Source organism: Lacerta agilis, chromosome 2, assembly GCF_009819535.1.
Source record: "Lacerta agilis isolate rLacAgi1 chromosome 2, rLacAgi1.pri, whole genome shotgun sequence".
Classification (NCBI taxonomy): domain Eukaryota; kingdom Metazoa; phylum Chordata; class Lepidosauria; order Squamata; family Lacertidae; genus Lacerta; species Lacerta agilis.
In genome coordinates, this window is record NC_046313.1 from 6,079,962 (window position 1) to 6,100,266 (window position 20,305).

General features: G+C 42.8%; 1 protein-coding gene across 1 annotated transcript; it reads left to right on the forward strand.

Annotated features, from left to right (window-relative positions):
- The first annotated feature begins 1,920 nt into the window (after positions 1–1,920).
- LOC117040516 (retinol dehydrogenase 7-like) lies at positions 1,921–8,776 on the forward strand. Its single transcript, XM_033138394.1, has 4 exons — positions 1,921–2,362; positions 5,742–6,000; positions 7,402–7,559; positions 8,159–8,776. Exons 1-4 carry the CDS (start codon positions 2,050–2,052, stop codon positions 8,374–8,376), a joined length of 948 nt encoding a protein of 315 aa, XP_032994285.1. The 5' UTR covers positions 1,921–2,049; the 3' UTR covers positions 8,377–8,776.
- Positions 8,777–20,305: the final 11,529 nt, after the last annotated feature.

The window sequence follows — 20,305 nt, forward strand, 5'->3', positions numbered from 1 at the left end:
TCTGCACACCACCAGCAGAAAGGAAACACAAAATGCTTGAACAGTCATGTCTGGAGTCTTTCTCTATATACTAGAATTCATGCACCAAAGCAAGCTGGTGAAAGAATAGCCTCCTCTGGGTCCGTCTAGTGTTTTGTTAGCAGGCATAGTATTACAGTGCAGAGTAGACAAGGAGAGGTTTCCTAAAGCTAAGAGAAGTGAAAAAGTAGAAAGTGCTCCATTTGTTTGATTTAAGAGCTTCTCTGTGTGGTGACTGCCAGTAGTTCCAGGAACAATGTATAAAAGGGAGTTGGCAGTTACGGTAATACCTGTAAATAACAGCCGGCGGCCTGCCCAGGATGCTTCCCAGAACTTTCCAAGGTGTTTCTCATAGCATAGATAAGAAGGTGCTGACAGAATCTCAGTAGGTTGGTAGGTTTAAAAGTAGAAAAGGAAAAATGACTTCCCTGGGTAGCAATTGGGGATAATTACAGTCCTGTTATCTGCAGAGCTCCGGAGCCTGCTTGCTAAGCCCTTCCAATCTTACAACAAACTTAGCTGGTCTCTAAGGAGCTACTGGACAGTTTTTTATTTATTTTATTTTTATTTTGACTGCGTCATACCAACACAGCTACCGACCTGAATCTTCCCTTTTCAATTATACTGTACATGATAGTAACTTCCGTTCACCACTAAGGTGCTCATAACAACTTTATTTCAAGCCAATATTCAGTACAGTCGTATTTCGGGTTAAGTACTTAATTCGTTCCGGAGGTCCGTTCTTAACCTGAAGCGTACTTAACCCGAGGTACCACTGTAGGTGACACTTTTCTCAATCTTCAGGAGGTTGGGGGCGGGGGGGGGGGAAGCTTCACTTCCTGGATTTCTTTTTCCTGTGCACCCCTTAAAGACCCAGAAACATTTCAAGGAAAAAGTTCAGAACTTTTGAAGGTAGAAGATCTACCCCAGTCTCAATAATAATAATAATAATAATAATAATAATAATAATAATAATAATTTATTTATACCCCACCAATCTGCCTGGGTTTCCCCAGCCACTGTGGGCGGCTTCCAACAAAATATTAAAAATACATTAGAACATCAGTCATTAAAAACTTCCCTAAACAGGGCTGCCTTCAGATGTCTTCTAAACGGCAGATAGTTGTTTATTTCTTTGACATCTGAGGGGAGTGCATTCCACAGGGCAGGTGCCACTACCAAGAAGGCCCTCTGCCTAGTTCCCTGTAACCTCACTTCTTGCAGTGAGGGAACCGCCAGAAGGCCCTTGGGGCTGGACCTCAGTGTCTGGGCCGAACGATGGGGGTGGAGATGCTCCTTCAGGTATAGTGAGCTGAGGCCGTTTAAGGGCTTTAAAAGTCAGCACCAACACTTTAATAAAGGTCACCTCGAACCGCATGCCATTTTGTCATCCCCCTCAGTGGTGACACCAGGGGCGGCCAACCCCCACCCTGGGGTGAGTTTGACCACACAAAACAAACCAGGGTTCGGACCTTGAGCAAGTGCAATATGTGGTGCCATAATGGCAACATAAGGCATACAGGGGTCAGCAACCTTTTTCAGCCGTAGGCCGATCCACCGTCCCTCAGACCTTGTGGGGGGCTGGACTATATTTTTTTTGGGGGGGGATGAACGAATTCCTATGCCCCACAAATAACCCAGAGATGCATTTTAAATAAAAGGACACATTCTACTCATGTAAAAAAACACGCTGATTCCTGGACTGCCGGCGGGCCAGATTGAGAAGGCAATTGGGCCACATCCGGCCTGATGGATGCTAATGCTGAGCTTGCACAATATTTGAGCTCAGTGTTGCTTATGTCTATAGATGTAGATAGGGTCATAGTGTTCCTCTTTATTTTGTTGTTCAGTTAATAAGCAGCTAGCTAGAGCTAATATTGAGACTTCTTTTGCCCGCCTCAACAACACTGCGAAGGAGGCTAAATTGAGCGGTGGCAATATAAAAGGTCTTCCAGTGAAGTTCTTGGTGGAGCAGGAATTAGAAATATCATCCTCCAAGTGCTGCCAGCTTCTTCCCTGCAAGTTTCATCCATGTGGCTCTACCTGGCTGCCCTGCTAGGGCTTTACTTCCTTCGCCGATGGTACCAGGAGAGACAGACAATGGAGAAACTGACGGAGAAATATGTCTTCATCACAGGGTGTGACTCTGGCTTTGGGAACCTACTTGCCAGGCAGCTGGATGCCCGGGGCCTGCGGGTGCTGGCAGCCTGTCTCACGCAGAAGGGGGCAGAGCAGCTGGACAAGGCCACCTCAGAGCGCTTGAAAACCACCGTTCTGGATGTCACCAGCACAGAGAGAGTGGCGGCAGCGACGGAGTGGGTGAAAGGGTGCATTGGGAACAAAGGTGAATCTCTACCTTCCTTGTGCTGCCTCTGTGCTATTGGTGGGACCAGGGATTAGAAGTGCCTCTCTGTATTCATTTGTAGGCTCACCCCCCCCCCCCGCTTGGGACTTCCATTTTCACTCATGGACCCTGCACCGAACTCCTGCATCTTCATCTGCTGCAAAGCAGGCAGCAGCTCATCAGGTGCAGCTTGCCCCCCCTTTCCCCCCTTGGTAAACAGCCTTCTCGTAAGGCCCAGGGGGTAAGATCCCGCACACACTCAAAAAGGGGGGCGAAACAGGGGTGTACCCAGGATAAAAACTAGGAGGGGGGGAGCAAGCCATGGTATTTCAGGTTGTGACATTTCAGCACGGAAAGGCGAATGAAACCAAAATTTTAGGAAAATTATATATAATTATAGCAGTGCTTTATTATGGTAGTAATTACAATTATTTGCTTGACATTTTTTTTTAAAAAAATTCTAGTTACATGTCTTATACCAGGGGTGGCCAACTCCCAAGAGACTGTGATCTACTTTCAGCAGTGATCTACCCCCGTTTTTTGGGGTTCAGCTCAAAGTTGTTGACCTTTTTTTGGGGATGAGAAATGCCCCGTTTTTTAGGGGTTCGGTTCGTTTTTAGTTGTAGAGTTGACCATATTATGTAGGCAGCTAACAAAAACGGCTTCAAAAAACAGAAAAACTTTCCCCCCCCCAAACGGAAAGCCCCCAAATGGCTGAAAAACTCAGTTTCCTAGGATCCTCAGCCATCGCAAGGGAACTGTTTCCAAAGCTCCTTTGCAAGGATCAGCCGGCACAACACACACACACACACACACACACACACACAGTGGCCAGCTGCCTGTCGGCAGAGCTCAATTGTTATTTAGATTTTGGAAGGGGGAGAAAGACTGGTAGTTGAGCTTTTTAGGAGAGCTTTTTTCCCTTTTAGGCTGCCGATAACCATTTAATTATTAAAACAAAATCAAAAATTCTTTCCAGTAGCACCTTAGAGACCAACTGAGTTTGTTCTTGGTATGAGCTTTCGTATGCATGCACACTTCTTCAGATACACATTTAATTATTATTATTATTATTATTTGCTGGGGGGGGAGGTGCCCTCTCCTGCCCCCCCCCTTGGGTACGCCCATGGGGCGAAACCAGAAAACGGCAAGCTGACTTCCCTGGCCGGATGCTCCGGCGGCTGAAAGCTCAGCACGGCCACCTCGCCTTGGCCGGGATCCACCTCAAACCACCTTATCCGCTCACCCTCAAAATGGCCTTGGTTTCGGGGAGGGAGGGGGGGGAACTAAGGCCACCAGGCCCTGGGGACCTTCTCAGCGACCTGCTCTCCATCAGGGGAAAAGACAAGAGATGGGGAAGCGCGCAGGCGAAAGGAAGAGATCGGCCGGCGTTCTGCTACTGCTATTGCCTCCGCCACCAGCCCCGATCCAAGCTGCCTGGGGAGCGTCTCTCCCCCCCCACCCCCAAAAACCACACACAGAGACACACGAGCCCCCATTCAAGCTAGCAGAAGAGTGGAGGGGGGCGAGGCAGGCGGCCCCCGCACTTTGTTAGCGCTTGTTGTGCTGCCAGGGCCGGGAGCGCTCAGCGTGGCCAGCAGGGCGGGCGGAGGGGGGGGGCGCCTGGAAGCCTACCCCACCCACCCTCCTTCTCCAGGAGGGCAAGCGCCCCTGTTCCTGGACCCTCACCTGCATTGGCTCAATTGCGCAGAGGCTCCTCCAGGAGGATGCAATTCACCAAGGGGGGGGGGGGGAAGAGCGCCACCCCACCGCACCGCACCCCACTCCCAGCAGATCCCTTTCCTCTTCCCCACCTCCAGATCCAATGTCTCCGCTAGATCTCTTGGGATTCAGACAGCCAGACCCTAGCTGCTGGGACTTGCAGTCCTCTCCCCCCCCCCCCATCTCTCCCTCTCTCTCTCTCTCTGTCGGCGCCTCCTTTGCATCTGCCCCGAACAAAAACCAAGCAGAGGGGATTCTGGGAGTTGTAGTTCCCCCGGCGCCCCCCCTCGCCTGTGATTTATAAGCAAACGCAAGGCTATCGGGAGCAGCGCTGCTATTGAAAATATAAAAAAGGCCTCCGATGGGCTTGCATTTTTCAAAACCAAACAGAAAGCAAACAACAGCTTTTTGGGGGTGGGGGTTGGGGGGTGTTATAAGCTCATCGTGGTTTTATTCCGATCAAGCCCATGTCCAAAATCCGCTAAATTGTTTTCTGTTTGCTAAATGGTGTGTTTTACGACGACTCTGGTCTGATCTGCTGCTGAAGTCGTGCTACCCGCCACAGAACAGCAGCGAGCACTGACAAGTCTCCGCGTTGGCCGCCTCTGGTGTCGCCGTCGCCTTGGGGCTGCTGCTTTCTTCTTCGAGAGTGACTCCGGTGCAGAAATCCCTTTCTAAAATCAGTCTAGCCTTTCGCTGCGCGGCTGCAGGTTTCCTCCACGGCGCTGCTGGGAGAAGAGCAGGTCCGGCGCCTCCCTGCGCCTCCCAGTGGCAGCTTCGGGCACTGCAGGGCTCTTCCCGAGCTCTGTTCAGCTCTAGACTCTTCCCTGGAGTCCCGGTCTACTCGACTGTTCCCTAGAGTCCCGGTCTGCTCGACTCTTCCCTGGAGTCCCGGTCTACTCGGCTCTTCCCTGGAGTCCCCGACGACTCCAACTCAGCCCCGACTCCCAACCAGGCGCCCCCCCCCCCCAGCTTGGCGCCCTGGCAGAACGGCGGCACGTGCGCCACAAGGGTAGAGACGGGTCTGACTGCTGGGGTTGCCAGTATATCAAGTGATCCAAAGTATGTCACCCACTTTTCTTAATATTTTGTACACTTGTTGAATGAACAAAACTAAGTTTATATCTGAATTTTTAATTTGATATGATATGTCATATGATGGACTTAGTTTAAAACGAAAATTTAAATGATTTAAAAATATTTCCATTTTTTTCCTTTGAATCTCAATGGGATCACATTAAAAATATATATATGTTGTACATACATGTCTGCCTTATTGGGTTCTATTTGGGATAAATCCTTTTTAATATGTACAGTATATAAAGAGGGTCCGAAAGGGTTTGCTTCCCTGACCCTGCTCCTTTATAGAGTGGTAGGGTGGATATTGTGAACCTATTCTTAGGTACCACCCCCAGAAAACCCCGGAAAACCCAATTCCCTTGCAAGTAACTGTCAGAATCCTAGATTCACTTGTCGGTCTCTGATGCACGTGTGTGATGCAGCTACATGGAAAGGGACGTCGGAGGCAAAGCTCTGTGAGGAAGAGAAACAGAATTTGTTGCTATCTTCACCCCTCTTTCATTTTGGGGTTGGGTTTCTATATTTACCATTCTTCTGACAAACAGAAATAGGAAAAAACATACATTCTTTCTCACAGGGCTTTGGGGCTTGGTGAACAATGCCGGCACATCTCTACCATCAGGTCCCAACGAATGGCTGACCAGAGATGACTTTGCAAAGGTGATCAATGTCAACCTTCTTGGGATGATTGACGTGACGCTACACATGCTGCCCCTGGTGAGAAGAGCCAGAGGGAGGGTGGTCAACGTCTCCAGTGTGAGTGGACGCCTGGCCACCTTTGGAGGTGGTTACTGCCCGTCAAAGTTTGGTGTGGAAGCCTTCTCTGACAGCCTGAGGTAAAAAGAGCCGTTCTCTAATGTCCTCTTTTGCTTTGTTTGGTGCAACATCTGCCACACTCCCTAACCACTTGTCAGGCTGGAAGTGGCTGATGCGAGTCCTCCTGGTTTAGTTGCATGGATGTTTCACCAGCTAAGTCTGAAAAAAAGTGGGCTGCAGCCCCTGGCGTGCCTCCTCTCCACCTCTGGGGCCACCTCCCTCCCGTGCTGGCCGCCCCTCGGGAGAGGGGGTGGGTGAGCGGGGGATGAGGGGTGTGGCGCTGGAGCGGCACGGGGCTCTGTGCGCCCTTCCAATGCTGAAGGCTGGGGCTCCCCGCGCGGGATGGGAGGCGAGGGCTGCCGGCTCGCAGCCCGCCCGGGAGCGGCATGGGCGGCAGTGGCTGCACCGGTGGCGGGCGAGCGCCCGTCCGTGGGGGCGGGGGCGGGTTGGGGAGGGGGCGCAGGGTATGCCGGCGGGCTCGTGGGGGCGCCCCTGGGGGGGGCGGCACCCTGGCGCACCGCACCAGTAGCCCCTATGGATAAGACAGGGCTGGCTGCAGGGAAGAAAGAACTGGGAAATGGCAGCTGCCCAGACGTTTACCCAAGACTCGCACAACTTGAGATGAATGTATCCAGGCACAGGCCATGTCCACATCTGGCCTCAAACCAAACTTTTCAAATCACAAGCCCACAATTGGATGTGTGACTCTCAGTCCAGGACCTTCTCATTAATGGTGAACATGCTATGGATGTCCCCCTGTTTTACTTAGAATAGTTCTGGCCCAACATGCTTTATAGAGATACATGGATGCCAACAACTAAGGCATGAAGGTGTAGCATTCGGAGAGAAATTCTGTGTGGCATCTTCTCAGGGTTGTTTGCACTGTAATCCTCTTCTGCACAAAGGAGGTTTGGCAAAACCCTTAATTGCTCCTTTTTTAGAACGCGGGGTCCCAGGACCCAAAGAACGGGGGGTCCTGTTCCTTTGATGCAAGTGACCTTGATGCCTTGTCCCTCTTAACAAGAAGACTGGGCAGAGATGACAGAGACTGCAGGGAGGAGGGTGGGACGCAGACCTGGCAGAAAAGGCTCCTTGCTCTCTGCAGCAACCTTTCCCAACTAGGTGAAGAAATCCGTTCAGGAAGGCATTTAATATATCAGCTAGAATTTGAAGCATGTCCTCATGACTGTCTCTTAATACAACTGTAGCTGTGTCATACACAATCCTCTCTTGGGTAGAGCATGTCGAGGCTCCTGCAAGAGGGCAGAAGGCAGGTGAGGTCCATTTCCCATCTTTTCTTTCTCCTCAATTTTGATTTTTTTTTTTTAAAGCAAGATGTTCCTATCCAAGTTCCTGACCTGCATTCCTGACCAATGACTCAGTAGGCAATGATTTTCTTATTTTATTCCCCTGCATTTCAGGCGAGAGCTCCATCCTTTTGGAGTCCAAGTCAGCATTGTTGAACCTGGTGGTTTCCAAACATCCATTGTCACACAACCATTAGAGGGTTCAAAGACAGTATGGAACCGAGTGCCGTCTGACATCAAAGAAGCCTATGGGGAACAGTACTTGGAGAACTGTGAGTAGACATGGAGGGGATTTCAGCCTGGTTAGCATTTTCCTGCAAACTTACCCAATTCACACTTCATGAAACAATATATTAACCAATACATAGCTCTGCTTAGGAATTCAAACTCCTCTAAATTTAGCCACAAGTTCTCCAAACCAACAATGTGTACAAAAATGTGCATATTAGAGAGAAATTGGCATCAAAAATGAACGTAATATACAAAAACGCACTAAGCAAATTGATCACAATAAACAAAAATGCACTATGCAAGGAAATAATGTTTGCCAACATGTGTATATTGTGAAAACTGAAATGCTGATGTCTTTCAAAAATCATAAACTGAAATGAGGAGAACCAAACTCAAAGATTTTGGAGATATCGAAACTGAGAGAAACCAAAAGGGACAGGTTCATCCATTGCAGATTTAGATCTTTGGAGACTGTTTTGAAGCCTCTAAAAGAGTTCCAGGTGCATCTGGTTTGATTTACTTCTTCTGGGGAGAGGTATCTAGAAGCTAACCAATCCATTCAGCTCCCAACAAATTTAGGTTACCCCCCCCCCCATTTACAGCACTAACTTCTGTTTTGCTTCATATTTCCCTCACACAGTTTGCAAAATTGTCCAAGATATCTTTAACACTTCCAGCAGCAAGCTTCACCTGGTCAGTGACTGTATAGAACATGCCCTGACATCCTGCTACCCTCGCACTCGCTACTCTCCAGGCTGGGACGCAAAGTTCTTCTACATTCCTGTCTCTTACTTTCCAACATCCATTGCTGACTTCATGATAAGCGGCTTTCTGCCCAAACCTGCTCAAGCAGTATAGATTGCTTTGAAGAAAAACCTTTACAGCTGTCCAAACGAACCAACAATCTATGGATGGAATATAAGCCTAACTGCATCTTTATCTTTACGTTTTTATTTTGCTTGTTTATGCAAAATAGAAAATGCAACAAAAAACAAACTTTTGCAAGCACAATAGATTGCTTTGAAGAAAAAGCTTTACCGTTATATTGTTGAGGGAAAGCCAGTAGATGGTGTTCCTGTTTTCAATTAATCTTATACTGTATTTCTATATATGGTGGCTGAGATAAGGAATGCAGCTGCAGGCACGGGACTGACCTGGTAAAGTGCCAAGCATATTTTGGCCTGAGAAAGAGGGGTGCTGTCCCCGGTTTCTGGAATGTCTCTGGAAAAAAGTGATGGATAGCTGAGCCGTTCCAGAAGTCTGTTCGACTTCCAAAACATTCGGAAGCCAAAACATCGCTTCTGATTGGCTGCAGGAAGGTCCTGCAACCAATTGGAAGCCACAGAAGCTGTGCCGGATGTTTGAAAATCATTCTGGTTTCCGATCGTTCAGGAGCCGAAATGTACCAAAGCGTTTGGCAAACAAGGTTCTTTAATTGTATATTGGCACCTGTTGCTGTTTCTTTGCTTATTATAGTAATTAATAAAGCTTGCTTCTACTGCCTAAATGTTTGAGATCCAAAGAACTCGCTGCGGCCTCAGGATTACCAAGGCTGGGTGATGGTTGGGGAGGCATAGCCATGGGGCATTACATAGCTGTCAAATTGAGCCAACAAGCTGTGGATGGAATCAAAGTCTAATTGCATCTTTTAGGCTCCTAATGAGAGGACAATTAAAAAGAAATGATTTATTATTATTCTGAGCTATTGTCTGATTCAGCTGAAGCTACAATGCTTTACCTCTCATTTACCTAGGAAAAAACTACATTAAACTGTGGGACTTCAGACTAAATGGATACTCTCAATTCTACCCATGGACTGCCACCTGTCCAGATTTTAATTTGCTCTAGACTGATTTTAAGATGTATTTTAACCAAATGGTTGACTGTTTTATGTTCTTATGTTCTTTGTATACTGTCTTAGTTGAAAACAGAATCAAAAGGATCCAAGGAAGGGATGGGGGGAAGTCAGGAGATTCAGAGCAATGTCGATATTTGGATTTAGTACTGCTTTTTGATGTATGTTTGTTTTCTCTTTTCTTTTCTTTTTCTCTTTTTGAAAATCGAATAAAAAGATTATTAAACGTATGGCAAATGATGACTGTATATTTTGTGATGTTTTCTTTTAATGCTTTAATACATCTCACTGGGGTTGTCCTTTCTGCTCCTCAACACCACCGAATCCCCCCCCCCACCACAACCTGGCCACCCACGTTTCCCTCTCGGACTCATCCAGGTTCACTCTTACCTCCCAGCTGGGCTTTGAAGACACTCGAACTCAGGACTCAAGGGAGAAACTTGCTAGAGGGGGCACTCTGGCACCACAGGAAAGTCAAGATCTTCCTTCCTTTCCTTCCACTGGTTCTGCCTCCACTCATTTCCCGCTAACTGACAAGAGACAGAGAGCCAGTTACAGGTGGGTAGCCGTGTTGGTCTGCCATAGTCGAAACAAAATAGAAAATTCTTTCCAGTAGCACCTTAGAGACCAACTGAGTTTGTTCTTGGTATGAGCTTTCGTGTGCATGCACACTTCTTCAGATACTTCAGTAGGAAGTATCTTCAGATACTTCAGTAGGAAATGATGCTTCTTGGCTTTTCCTCCCTCATTCAGAAGAGAGCTCCATCCTTTTGGAATCAAGGTGAGCATTGTTGAACCAGGTGCTTTCAAGACAGCCATACTGTCAAAATCAGCTGAGTCCTACGAACCTTTACCAAGAACAAACTCAGTTGGTCTCTAAGGCGCTACTGGAAAGAATTTTCTATTTTGTTTAAGATACATAGAGGACACTCCTTGACGGAGAGTCAAGCTGTCAAAGATCTTCCTTCCTTTCCTTCCACTGGTTCCTGCTTCCACTCATTTCCCGCTAACTGACAAGAGACAGAGAGGACACTCCTTGATGGAGAGTCAAGCTGTCAAAGCCAGGCCCTAGAACATATCTGTGCATGCACACGAAAGCTCATACCAAGAACAAACTTAGTTGGTCTCTTAAGGTGCTCCTGGAAGGATTTTTATTGTTGTTGTTTTGTTTTTACTATGGCAGACCAACACGGCTACCTACCTGTAACATGCCCTAGAACAGTTTTTGTTTTTATTACGCATGTTGTGTTTTTATCTTGCATGCCTCATGCCCGAGCCCCAGGTGATGCATAAGCCCAGGCGCCCCGCACCCCCCTAGCTACGTTCCTGGGCCGCGTCTCCAGAGGCCGTCGCTGGTGCTCCCTTGGACCTGCTGGAGTCGAGTTGCTAGGGACAGGGCGGGAGGCTCAGGGTCCCCCCCCCCAGGGAATAAATTTGCGAGGAAAGCGGCCGAGGTACCCAAAGTTCCCCTCCTGCTGCGGCTCCAAGCGCCCCGGGAGTGCGCTCACTGGAGGAACCGGAGCAGGGAAACTTCTTTCCGAGAGGAGAAGTGCTCCTCTCGGACCCAAGGCGTGGCGGAGCCAAACTGAGCCTTGTGTATCCTGGGTTTGCAGGAGGGATAGCAGCGGGGAGGGCGGGGTGAGAGGAGCTGGATCTAAAGGGAGAGAGAAGCGGAGCGAGGCTTGTTGCACTAGGCAGGCGCACCAAACGGATCAACAGGTTCCTCCTGCAAAGCGGACCCTTGCTCCGAAAGTGGGGGTGGTGGGGAATCGTTGTCTTCCAAGTCCTGGCTCCTCCTTCGTCAAAGAGCACAAGGACCACCACGTTAAAAAAAATGAAAGAGAGTCCCAGGAGGGTGCCTTATTGAGGCAGGGGAGTAAAAAACGCGGGTTGAACTTCGTCGAAGTGCTCCCAAGGTGTGCAAAACTTCCCTCCTTTGCCCCCCATTGCTTTGGCTGCAGCCTCTCGGGTTTTTTGCCCAGCTCACAACAGGACTCCTTTACACCTACCTTGCCTGTCAAGTCGTTTGCACCCGTGTCCCTTCCGTTTGCACCCTTAACCATGTACTGTACCCCTATGTAACCCAACCACGCGGCAGTCACCACCTGTAGGCGGGCATTGTCTCTTTGGCTGCCGATTCCCGGCTTTTCCGACCGCATTCTGAACCTCGATATCGTAATTTTTATTTTTAATTTTTTACAGCACTTCCATTCAAGCTGAGCTTGGATTTCAGTTTTCAGGAGGGATAGAAAACTGGATTGGAGCAGCGATGCTACTGAAATCAGTGAGGCTTTCTTCAATGTGTAAGTGGGGGCTCAGATTTCAGCTTTAGTAAAGGAGAAACCCTTACCTGCTGCTATATAAAATAAAGGTCTGGAGCCCAGCAAAATGGTTCTTATCCTTTCCTAAAAATGACCGGCCTTGTCCCTGCTAACAAGTGGAATGGGCAGAGGTACCAGAGGTTACAGATAACAATGAAGTGGGGCTCCCTCCAGCCTTTTGCCCCTTTCTTCAGCGACGCATTTAGAGTACCAGCAGTTTATCAACCTGGTGGTCTTTCCTTTACACACACCCACAAACACCCACTGCTCCCTTCAACGTGAATCTTCTGGTTATCCTACGCCCTTCCTTGAAACTTACCTGGATCTGTTCCAAGCAAGAAAGATCAGGGATCTTCACCACTCCTTTCAGTTCTGAATGGTTTCAGCACTCCAAATTACTGACACCCACACTATGTAAACGAACTGACTGGTGTCTGTTACGAAAATGGGAAGTTTTGGATCTAGAAAGCCATGATTTGCATTTTGGTTGGCACGCCTATCTTAATTATGGCAGAACTAAAGTACATAGAGGCTTCTCCAATCATATAATTAGGAATGCGATTTATAGTGTATGGAATAAATACAAGAGATACTTCGAAACGAAAACACCAAGATGGATCTCCCCTTTTGAGGCCATAGCGTTTAAAAGAAACAATAATGAAATGGAAGAGTGGATTACATACAACATATTATTAAATGAGAGAGAAGGGAATTTAGAATTGAAAAGCTACGAGGAAATTAAAGTTTACCTCTCCAGTTGGTTGGATTACTTTCAAATTAAGGAAATGTTTAAACAAGATAGGATTGCGGGGTTTGAAAAAGAAAGCTCTAGATTTGAAAAAGAAGTGCTGAATAATAAAAATATTGTAAGCTGATCTCACGAACGTATAAGATCTTGTTAGAACATGAAGTGATGGATGAAATGATAACGGCTTCCATGACTAAATGGGCGCAAGATTTGGGGTATCCAATTAACTTTGAAGAGTGGGAAAATTTATGGCAGGTTAATCTAAGATTTACGGCAAATTATTATTATTATTTTTGCAAATATATTTTTATTTTTCATCAACAAACAAAATACAAACATATACATCAAATAAAGTTTTACAATATTACCCAAACTCCGCCGAGTTTTTTTTTACTTCCTTCCCTCCCTTCTCTGGTTTTCTAATTTTCCATCATTCCCACGCTTTCTCTTCTTTTCCCCCCACATGTTTAGTTATCTTGTTGTTGTCATTTCTAACTATACATTTTTGTCCTGCTACAATAATTCCATCATAACCTGTAAGTGCTTACACATCTTTACAATCTCTCATATATTCCAAAAATTTACCCCATTCCAATTGAAACCTTTGATCTTTTTGTTCTCTTATTTTCCCAGTTAATCTTGCCAATTCTGAATATTCCAATAGTTTCCTTCTCCAATCATTTAGTGTTGGTACCTCTTTTGATTTCCAATTTTGCGCCAATAATATTCTTGCTGCTGTGGTGGCGTATAAGAAGAATCTTTGATCTTTCTTTTCAATCTCTTCCCCAACTAAACCAATCAGGAAAGCCTCCTGTTTTTTTGGAAACGTATATTTAAAAAATTTCTTTAATTCATTATAGATTGCTTCCCAATAAGGTTTAATTTTATCACATGTCCACCACATGCGGTAGAACTCGCCATCTTTCACCTCACATTTCCAGCATTTCTTATCATATTTCTTGTACATTTTCACTAATCTTACTGGCGTTAGGTACCATCGATACATCATTTTCATGATGTTCTCCTTTAAAATTGTACAAGCTGTGAATTCCATATGTTCATTCCATAATTTTTCCCACATTTCGAGTTGGATGTTGTGACCGACGTCTATCACCCATTTTACCATTACCTTTTTAACTTCCTCATCTTTTGTGTACCATTCTAGTAAATAGTCATACATCTTGGATAATAATTTCTCATTACCTTCTAAAATTTCCACTTGAAATTTGATTTCCTGTTGTCAAAATTACATTTTCTTTTATCCTCTTTGAATAGATTATACACCTGGTGATACTGGATCCACCCTGTCAATTTTCCCGCCACCTGATCATAAGCTTTGATTTTCCAACCTTTTTCTGATTCAATTAACAAAACCTCATATGTTACCCAATTTTACTCTTCTGTATTGATTTTTTATTGTTAATATCTCTGTGGGTGAAAGCCATCTAGGCGTCCTTCTCTCTACCAGATCTTTGTATCTTTGCCACACCTCGTACAAAGGTTTCCTAAATACATGTGCCAAAAATTCCCTATGAACTTTCACTTTATCCTGCCAAAGGTAAGAGTGCCAACCGTACCTGTTGTTAAAGCCTCCAAATCTAACATCTCCTTATCCTTCAGCACCATCCACTCTTTCAACCAAATCATACAGGATGCCTCATAGTAAATTTTTAGATCTGGCAGTCCAAAACCTCCTCTCTCTTTTTTGTCTACTAACAATTTATGTTTAATTCTCGGACGTTTGCCTTGCCAGATGAATTTTGACAGATTTTTCTGCCATTCCTTTAACTGACTTATTCCCTTAATTACTGGTAGCATTTGGAAAAGAAACAAAACTCTTGGCAGAACATTCATTTTGACACTTGCTATCCTTCCCCACAGTGATAAACTTAATTTACTCCAAATTTCTAAATCTCTTTTGATTTCTTTCCAAATGGGATCATAATTATCACTAAACAAATTTATATTTTTTGGTGACAGCCAAATTCCTAGATATTTAACCTTTTTTACCACCATAATACCATACTTATTTTGTAATTCTTCAATTTCATTCTTACTTAGATTTTTAACCAGCATTTTTGTTTTTTCTTTATTTAACTTAAAACCTGCTAATTTTCCAAACTCCTCTGTTACTTTCAACATTTCTCCCAGACTTTGCATTGGTTCTTTTAATGTCATGACCATATCGTTCGCAAATGCCTTCACTTTGAGTTCTCTTTTACCAATCTTAACTCCCTTAATATCTCTTGTATCTCTTAATTTATTTGCCAAGACTTCCAGCACGACAATGAAAAGAAGTGGTGATATCGGGCAACCTTGTCTTGTGCCTTTTGTAATTCCAAATTTATCTGTTAATGTACCATTAACCACTAATTTTGCTGATTGTTCCTTATAAATAGCCATAATCCCGTTTAAGAAATTTCCCCCCACCTCCATCCTTTTTAAGATCTTCATCATAAATTGCCACGACACGTTATCGAATGCCTTTTCGGCATCAATAAACATTAGGGCTGCTTTCTTATCTATTTTCAAATCTAAATACTCAATCAAATCCACAATTGTTCTTATATTGTTTTTCATTTGACGTCCCGGGAGAAACCCAGCTTGATCCCTGTGAATTATTTTGTTTAGAACCTTTTTCAATCTGTCTGCCAAAATGTCTGTAAATAATTTGTAGTCCAGATTCAGTAATGAAATCGGCCGATAATTTTTTACATTTAATAAATCTGTGCCTTGTTTGGGGATTAACGTGATGAAAGCCTCTTTCCATGAGTCTGGAACCTTCCCACTGGTTAAAATCCTGTTCATCACCTCTAACATTCTTGGTATTAACTGCGGTGCCAAATCCTTATAATATTTTGCCGATAGGCCGTCGGGGCCTGGGGCTTTCCCCCCTTTCAGCTTTTGTATTGTACGCTTAAGTTCTTCCTCTTATATCGGGGCATTCAATTGTTCTTGGTCGTCTTTTGAAATTTTATTTGGTTTGTTCTCCTCCAAATATAAGTCCATTTCTTCTTCCTTCTCTTGCTCTTTCTGATATAGATTCTTATAAAATTCTTGAAATGCATTTTTGATTTCCTTTGGATTCTCTATTAATACTTCATTCCTTTTAATTTTATTTATTATACTCTGCTCTTTTCTTTTTTTCAGCTGCCACGCTAATAGTTTCCCCGTCTTGTTGGCATACTCGCTTTCTCTTCTTTTTTTTCCACATGTTTAGTTATCTTGTTGTTGTCATTTCTAACTATACATTTTTGTCCTGCTACAATAATTCCATCATAACCTGTAAGTGCTTACACATCTTTACAATCTCTCATATATTCCAAAAATTTACCCCATTCCAATTGAAACCTTTGATCTTTTTGTTCTCTTATTTTCCCAGTTAATCTTGCCAATTCTGAATATTCCAATAGTTTCCTTCTCCAATCATTTAGTGTTGGTACCTCTTTTGATTTCCAATTTTGCGCCAATAATATTCTTGCTGCTGTGGTGGCGTATAAGAAGAATCTTTGATCTTTCTTTTCAATCTCTTCCCCAACTAAACCAATCAGGAAAGCCTCCTGTTTTTTTGGAAACGTATATTTAAAAAATTTCTTTAATTCATTATAGATTGCTTCCCAATAAGGTTTAATTTTATCACATGTCCACCACATGCGGTAGAACTCGCCATCTTTCACCTCACATTTCCAGCATTTCTTATCATATTTCTTGTACATTTTCACTAATCTTACTGGCGTTAGGTACCATCGATACATCATTTTCATGATGTTCTCCTTTAAGAGTGTACAAGCTGTAAATTTCATGTGTTCGTTCCATAATTTTCCCCACATTTCTAGTTGGATGTTGTGACCGACGTCTATCGCCCATTTTACCATTACCTCCTTAACTTCCTCATCTTTTGTGTACCATTCTAGTAAATAATCATACATCTTAGATAATAATTTCTCTTTACCTTCTAAGATTTCCACTTGAAATTTCGATTTCTTATTGTCAAAATTACACTTTCTTTTATCCTCATTGAATAGATTGTATATCTGGTGATACTGAATCCACCCTGTCAATTTTTCCGCCACCTGATCATATGCTTTAATTTTCCAACCTTTTTCTGATTCAATTAACAATTCCTCATACGTTACCCAATTTTCCTCTTCCGTATTAATTTTCTTTATTGTTAATATCTCTGTGGGTGAAAGCCATCTAGGCGTCCTTCTCTCAACCAGATCTTTGTATCTCAGCCACACTTCGTACAAAGGTTTCCTAAATACATGTGCCAAGAATTCCCTATGAACTTTCACTTTATCCTGCCAAAGGTAAGAGTGCCAACCGTACCTGTTGTTAAAGCCTCCAAATCTAACATCTCCTTATCCTTCAGCACCATCCACTCTTTCAACCAAATCATACAGGATGCCTCATAGTAAATTTTTAGATCTGGCAGTCCAAAACCTCCTCTCTCTTTTTTGTCTACTAACAATTTATGTTTAATTCTCGGACGTTTGCCTTGCCAGATGAATTTTGACAGATTTTTCTGCCATTCCTTTAACTGACTTATTCCCTTAATTACTGGTAGCATTTGGAAAAGAAACAAAACTCTTGGCAGAACATTCATTTTGACACTTGCTATCCTTCCCCACAGTGATAAACTTAATTTACTCCAAATTTCTAAATCTCTTTTGATTTCTTTCCAAATGGGATCATAATTATCACTAAACAAATTTATATTTTTTGGTGACAGCCAAATTCCTAGATATTTAACCTTTTTTACCACCATAATACCATACTTATTTTGTAATTCTTCAATTTCATTCTTACTTAGATTTTTAACCAGCATTTTTGTTTTTTCTTTATTTAACTTAAAACCTGCTAATTTTCCAAACTCCTCTGTTACTTTCAACATTTCTCCCAGACTTTGCATTGGTTCTTTTAATGTCATGACCATATCGTTCGCAAATGCCTTCACTTTGAGTTCTCTTTTACCAATCTTAACTCCCTTAATATCTCTTGTATCTCTTAATTTATTTGCCAAGACTTCCAGCACGACAATGAAAAGAAGTGGTGATATCGGGCAACCTTGTCTTGTGCCTTTTGTAATTCCAAATTTATCTGTTAATGTACCATTAACCACTAATTTTGCTGATTGTTCCTTATAAATAGCCATAATCCCGTTTAAGAAATTTCCCCCCACCTCCATCCTTTTTAAGATCTTCATCATAAATTGCCACGACACGTTATCGAATGCCTTTTCGGCATCAATAAACATTAGGGCTGATTTCTTATCTATTTTCAAATCTAAATACTCAATCAAATCCACAATTGTTCTTATATTGTTTTTCATTTGACGTCCCGGGAGAAACCCAGCTTGATCCCTGTGAATTATTTTGTTTAGAACCTTTTTCAATCTGTCTGCCAAAATGTCTGTAAATAATTTGTAGTCCAGATTCAGTAATGAAATCGGCCGATAATTTTTTACATTTAATAAATCTGTGCCTTGTTTGGGGATTAACGTGATGAAAGCCTCTTTCCATGAGTCTGGAACCTTCCCACTGGTTAAAATCCTGTTCATCACCTCTAACATTCTTGGTATTAACTGCGGTGCCAAATCCTTATAATATTTTGCCGATAGGCCGTCGGGGCCTGGGGCTTTCCCCCCTTTCAGCTTTTGTATTGCACGCTTAAGTTCTTCCTCTTATATCGGGGCATTCAATTGTTCTTGGTCGTCTTTTGAAATTTTATTTGGTTTGTTCTCCTCCAAATATAAGTCCATTTCTTCTTCCTTCTCTTGCTCTTTGTGATATAGATTCTTATAAAATTCTTGAAATGCATTTTTGATTTCCTTTGGATTCTCTATTAATACTTCATTCCTTTTAATTTTATTTATTATACTCTGCTCTTTTCTTTTTTTCAGCTGCCACGCTAATAGCTTCCCCGTCTTGTTGGCATACTCGCTTTCTCTTCTTTTTTTTCCACATGTTTAGTTATCTTGTTGTTGTCATTTCTAACTATACATTTTTGTCCTGCTACAATAATTCCATCATAACCTGTAAGTGCTTACACATCTTTACAATCTCTCATATATTCCAAAAATTTACCCCATTCCAATTGAAACCTTTGATCTTTTTGTTCTCTTATTTTCCCAGTTAATCTCGCCAATTCTGAATATTCCAATAGTTTCCTTCTCCAATCATTTAGTGTTGGTACCTCTTTTGATTTCCAATTTTGCGCCAATAATATTCTTGCTGCTGTGGTGGCGTATAAGAAGAATCTTTGATCTTTCTTTTCAATCTCTTCCCCAACTAAACCAATCAGGAAAGCCTCCTGTTTTTTTGGAAACGTATATTTAAAAAATTTCTTTAATTCATTATAGATTGCTTCCCAATAAGGTTTAATTTTATCACATGTCCACCACATGCGGTAGAACTCGCCATCTTTCACCTCACATTTCCAGCATTTCTTATCATATTTCTTGTACATTTCCGCTAATCTTACTGGCGTTAGGTACCATCAATACATCATTTTCATGATGTTCTCCTTTAAGAGTGTACAAGCTGTAAATTTCATGTGTTCCTTCCATAATTTCCCCCACATTTCTAGTTGGATGTTGTGACCGACGTCTATTGCCCATTTTACCATTACCTCCTTAATTTCCTCATCTTTTGTGTACCATTCTAGTAAATAATCATACATCTTAGATAATAATTTCTCTTTACCTTCTAAGATTTCCACTTGAAATTTCGATTTCTTATTGTCAAAATTACACTTTCTTTTATCCTCATTGAATAGAATGTATATCTGGTGATACTGAATCCACCCTGTCAATTTTTCCGCCACCTGATCATATGCTTTAATTTTCCAACCTTTTTCTGATTCAATTAACAATTCCTCATACGTTACCCAATTTTCCTCTTCCGTATTAATTTTCTTTATTGTTAGTAGCTCTGTGGGTGAAAGCCATCTAGGCGTCCTTCTCTCAACCAGATCTTTGTATCTCAGCCACACTTCGTACAAAGGTTTCCTAAATACATGTGCCAAGAATTCCCTATGAACTTTCACTTTATCCTGCCAAAGGTAAGAGTGCCAACCGTACCTGTTGTTAAAACCCTCCAAATCTAACATCTCCTTATCCTTCAGCACCACCCACTCTTTCAACCAAATCATACAGGATGCCTCATAGTAAATTTTTAGATCTGGCAGTCCAAAACCTCCTCTCTCTTTTTTGTCTACTAACAATTTATGTTTAATTCTCGGACGTTTGCCTTGCCAGATGAATTTTGACAGATTTTTCTGCCATTCCTTTAACTGACTTATTCCCTTAATTACTGGTAGCATTTGGAAAAGAAACAAAACTCTTGGCAGAACATTCATTTTGACACTTGCTATCCTTCCCCACAGTGATAAACTTAATTTACTCCAAATTTCTAAATCTCTTTTGATTTCTTTCCAAATGGGATCATAATTATCACTAAACAAATTTATATTTTTTGGTGACAGCCAAATTCCTAGATATTTAACCTTTTTTACCACCATAATACCATACTTATTTTGTAATTTCATTCTTACTTAGATTTTTAACCAGCATTTTTGTTTTTTCTTTATTTAACTTAAAACCTGCTAATTTTCCAAACTCCTCTGTTACTTTCAACATTTCTCCCAGACTTTGCATTGGTTCTTTTAATGTCATGACCATATCGTTCGCAAATGCCTTCACTTTGAGTTCTCTTTTACCAATCTTAACTCCCTTAATATCTCTTGTATCTCTTAATTTATTTGCCAAGACTTCCAGCACGACAATGAAAAGAAGTGGTGATATCGGGCAACCTTGTCTTGTGCCTTTTGTAATTCCAAATTTATCTGTTAATGTACCATTAA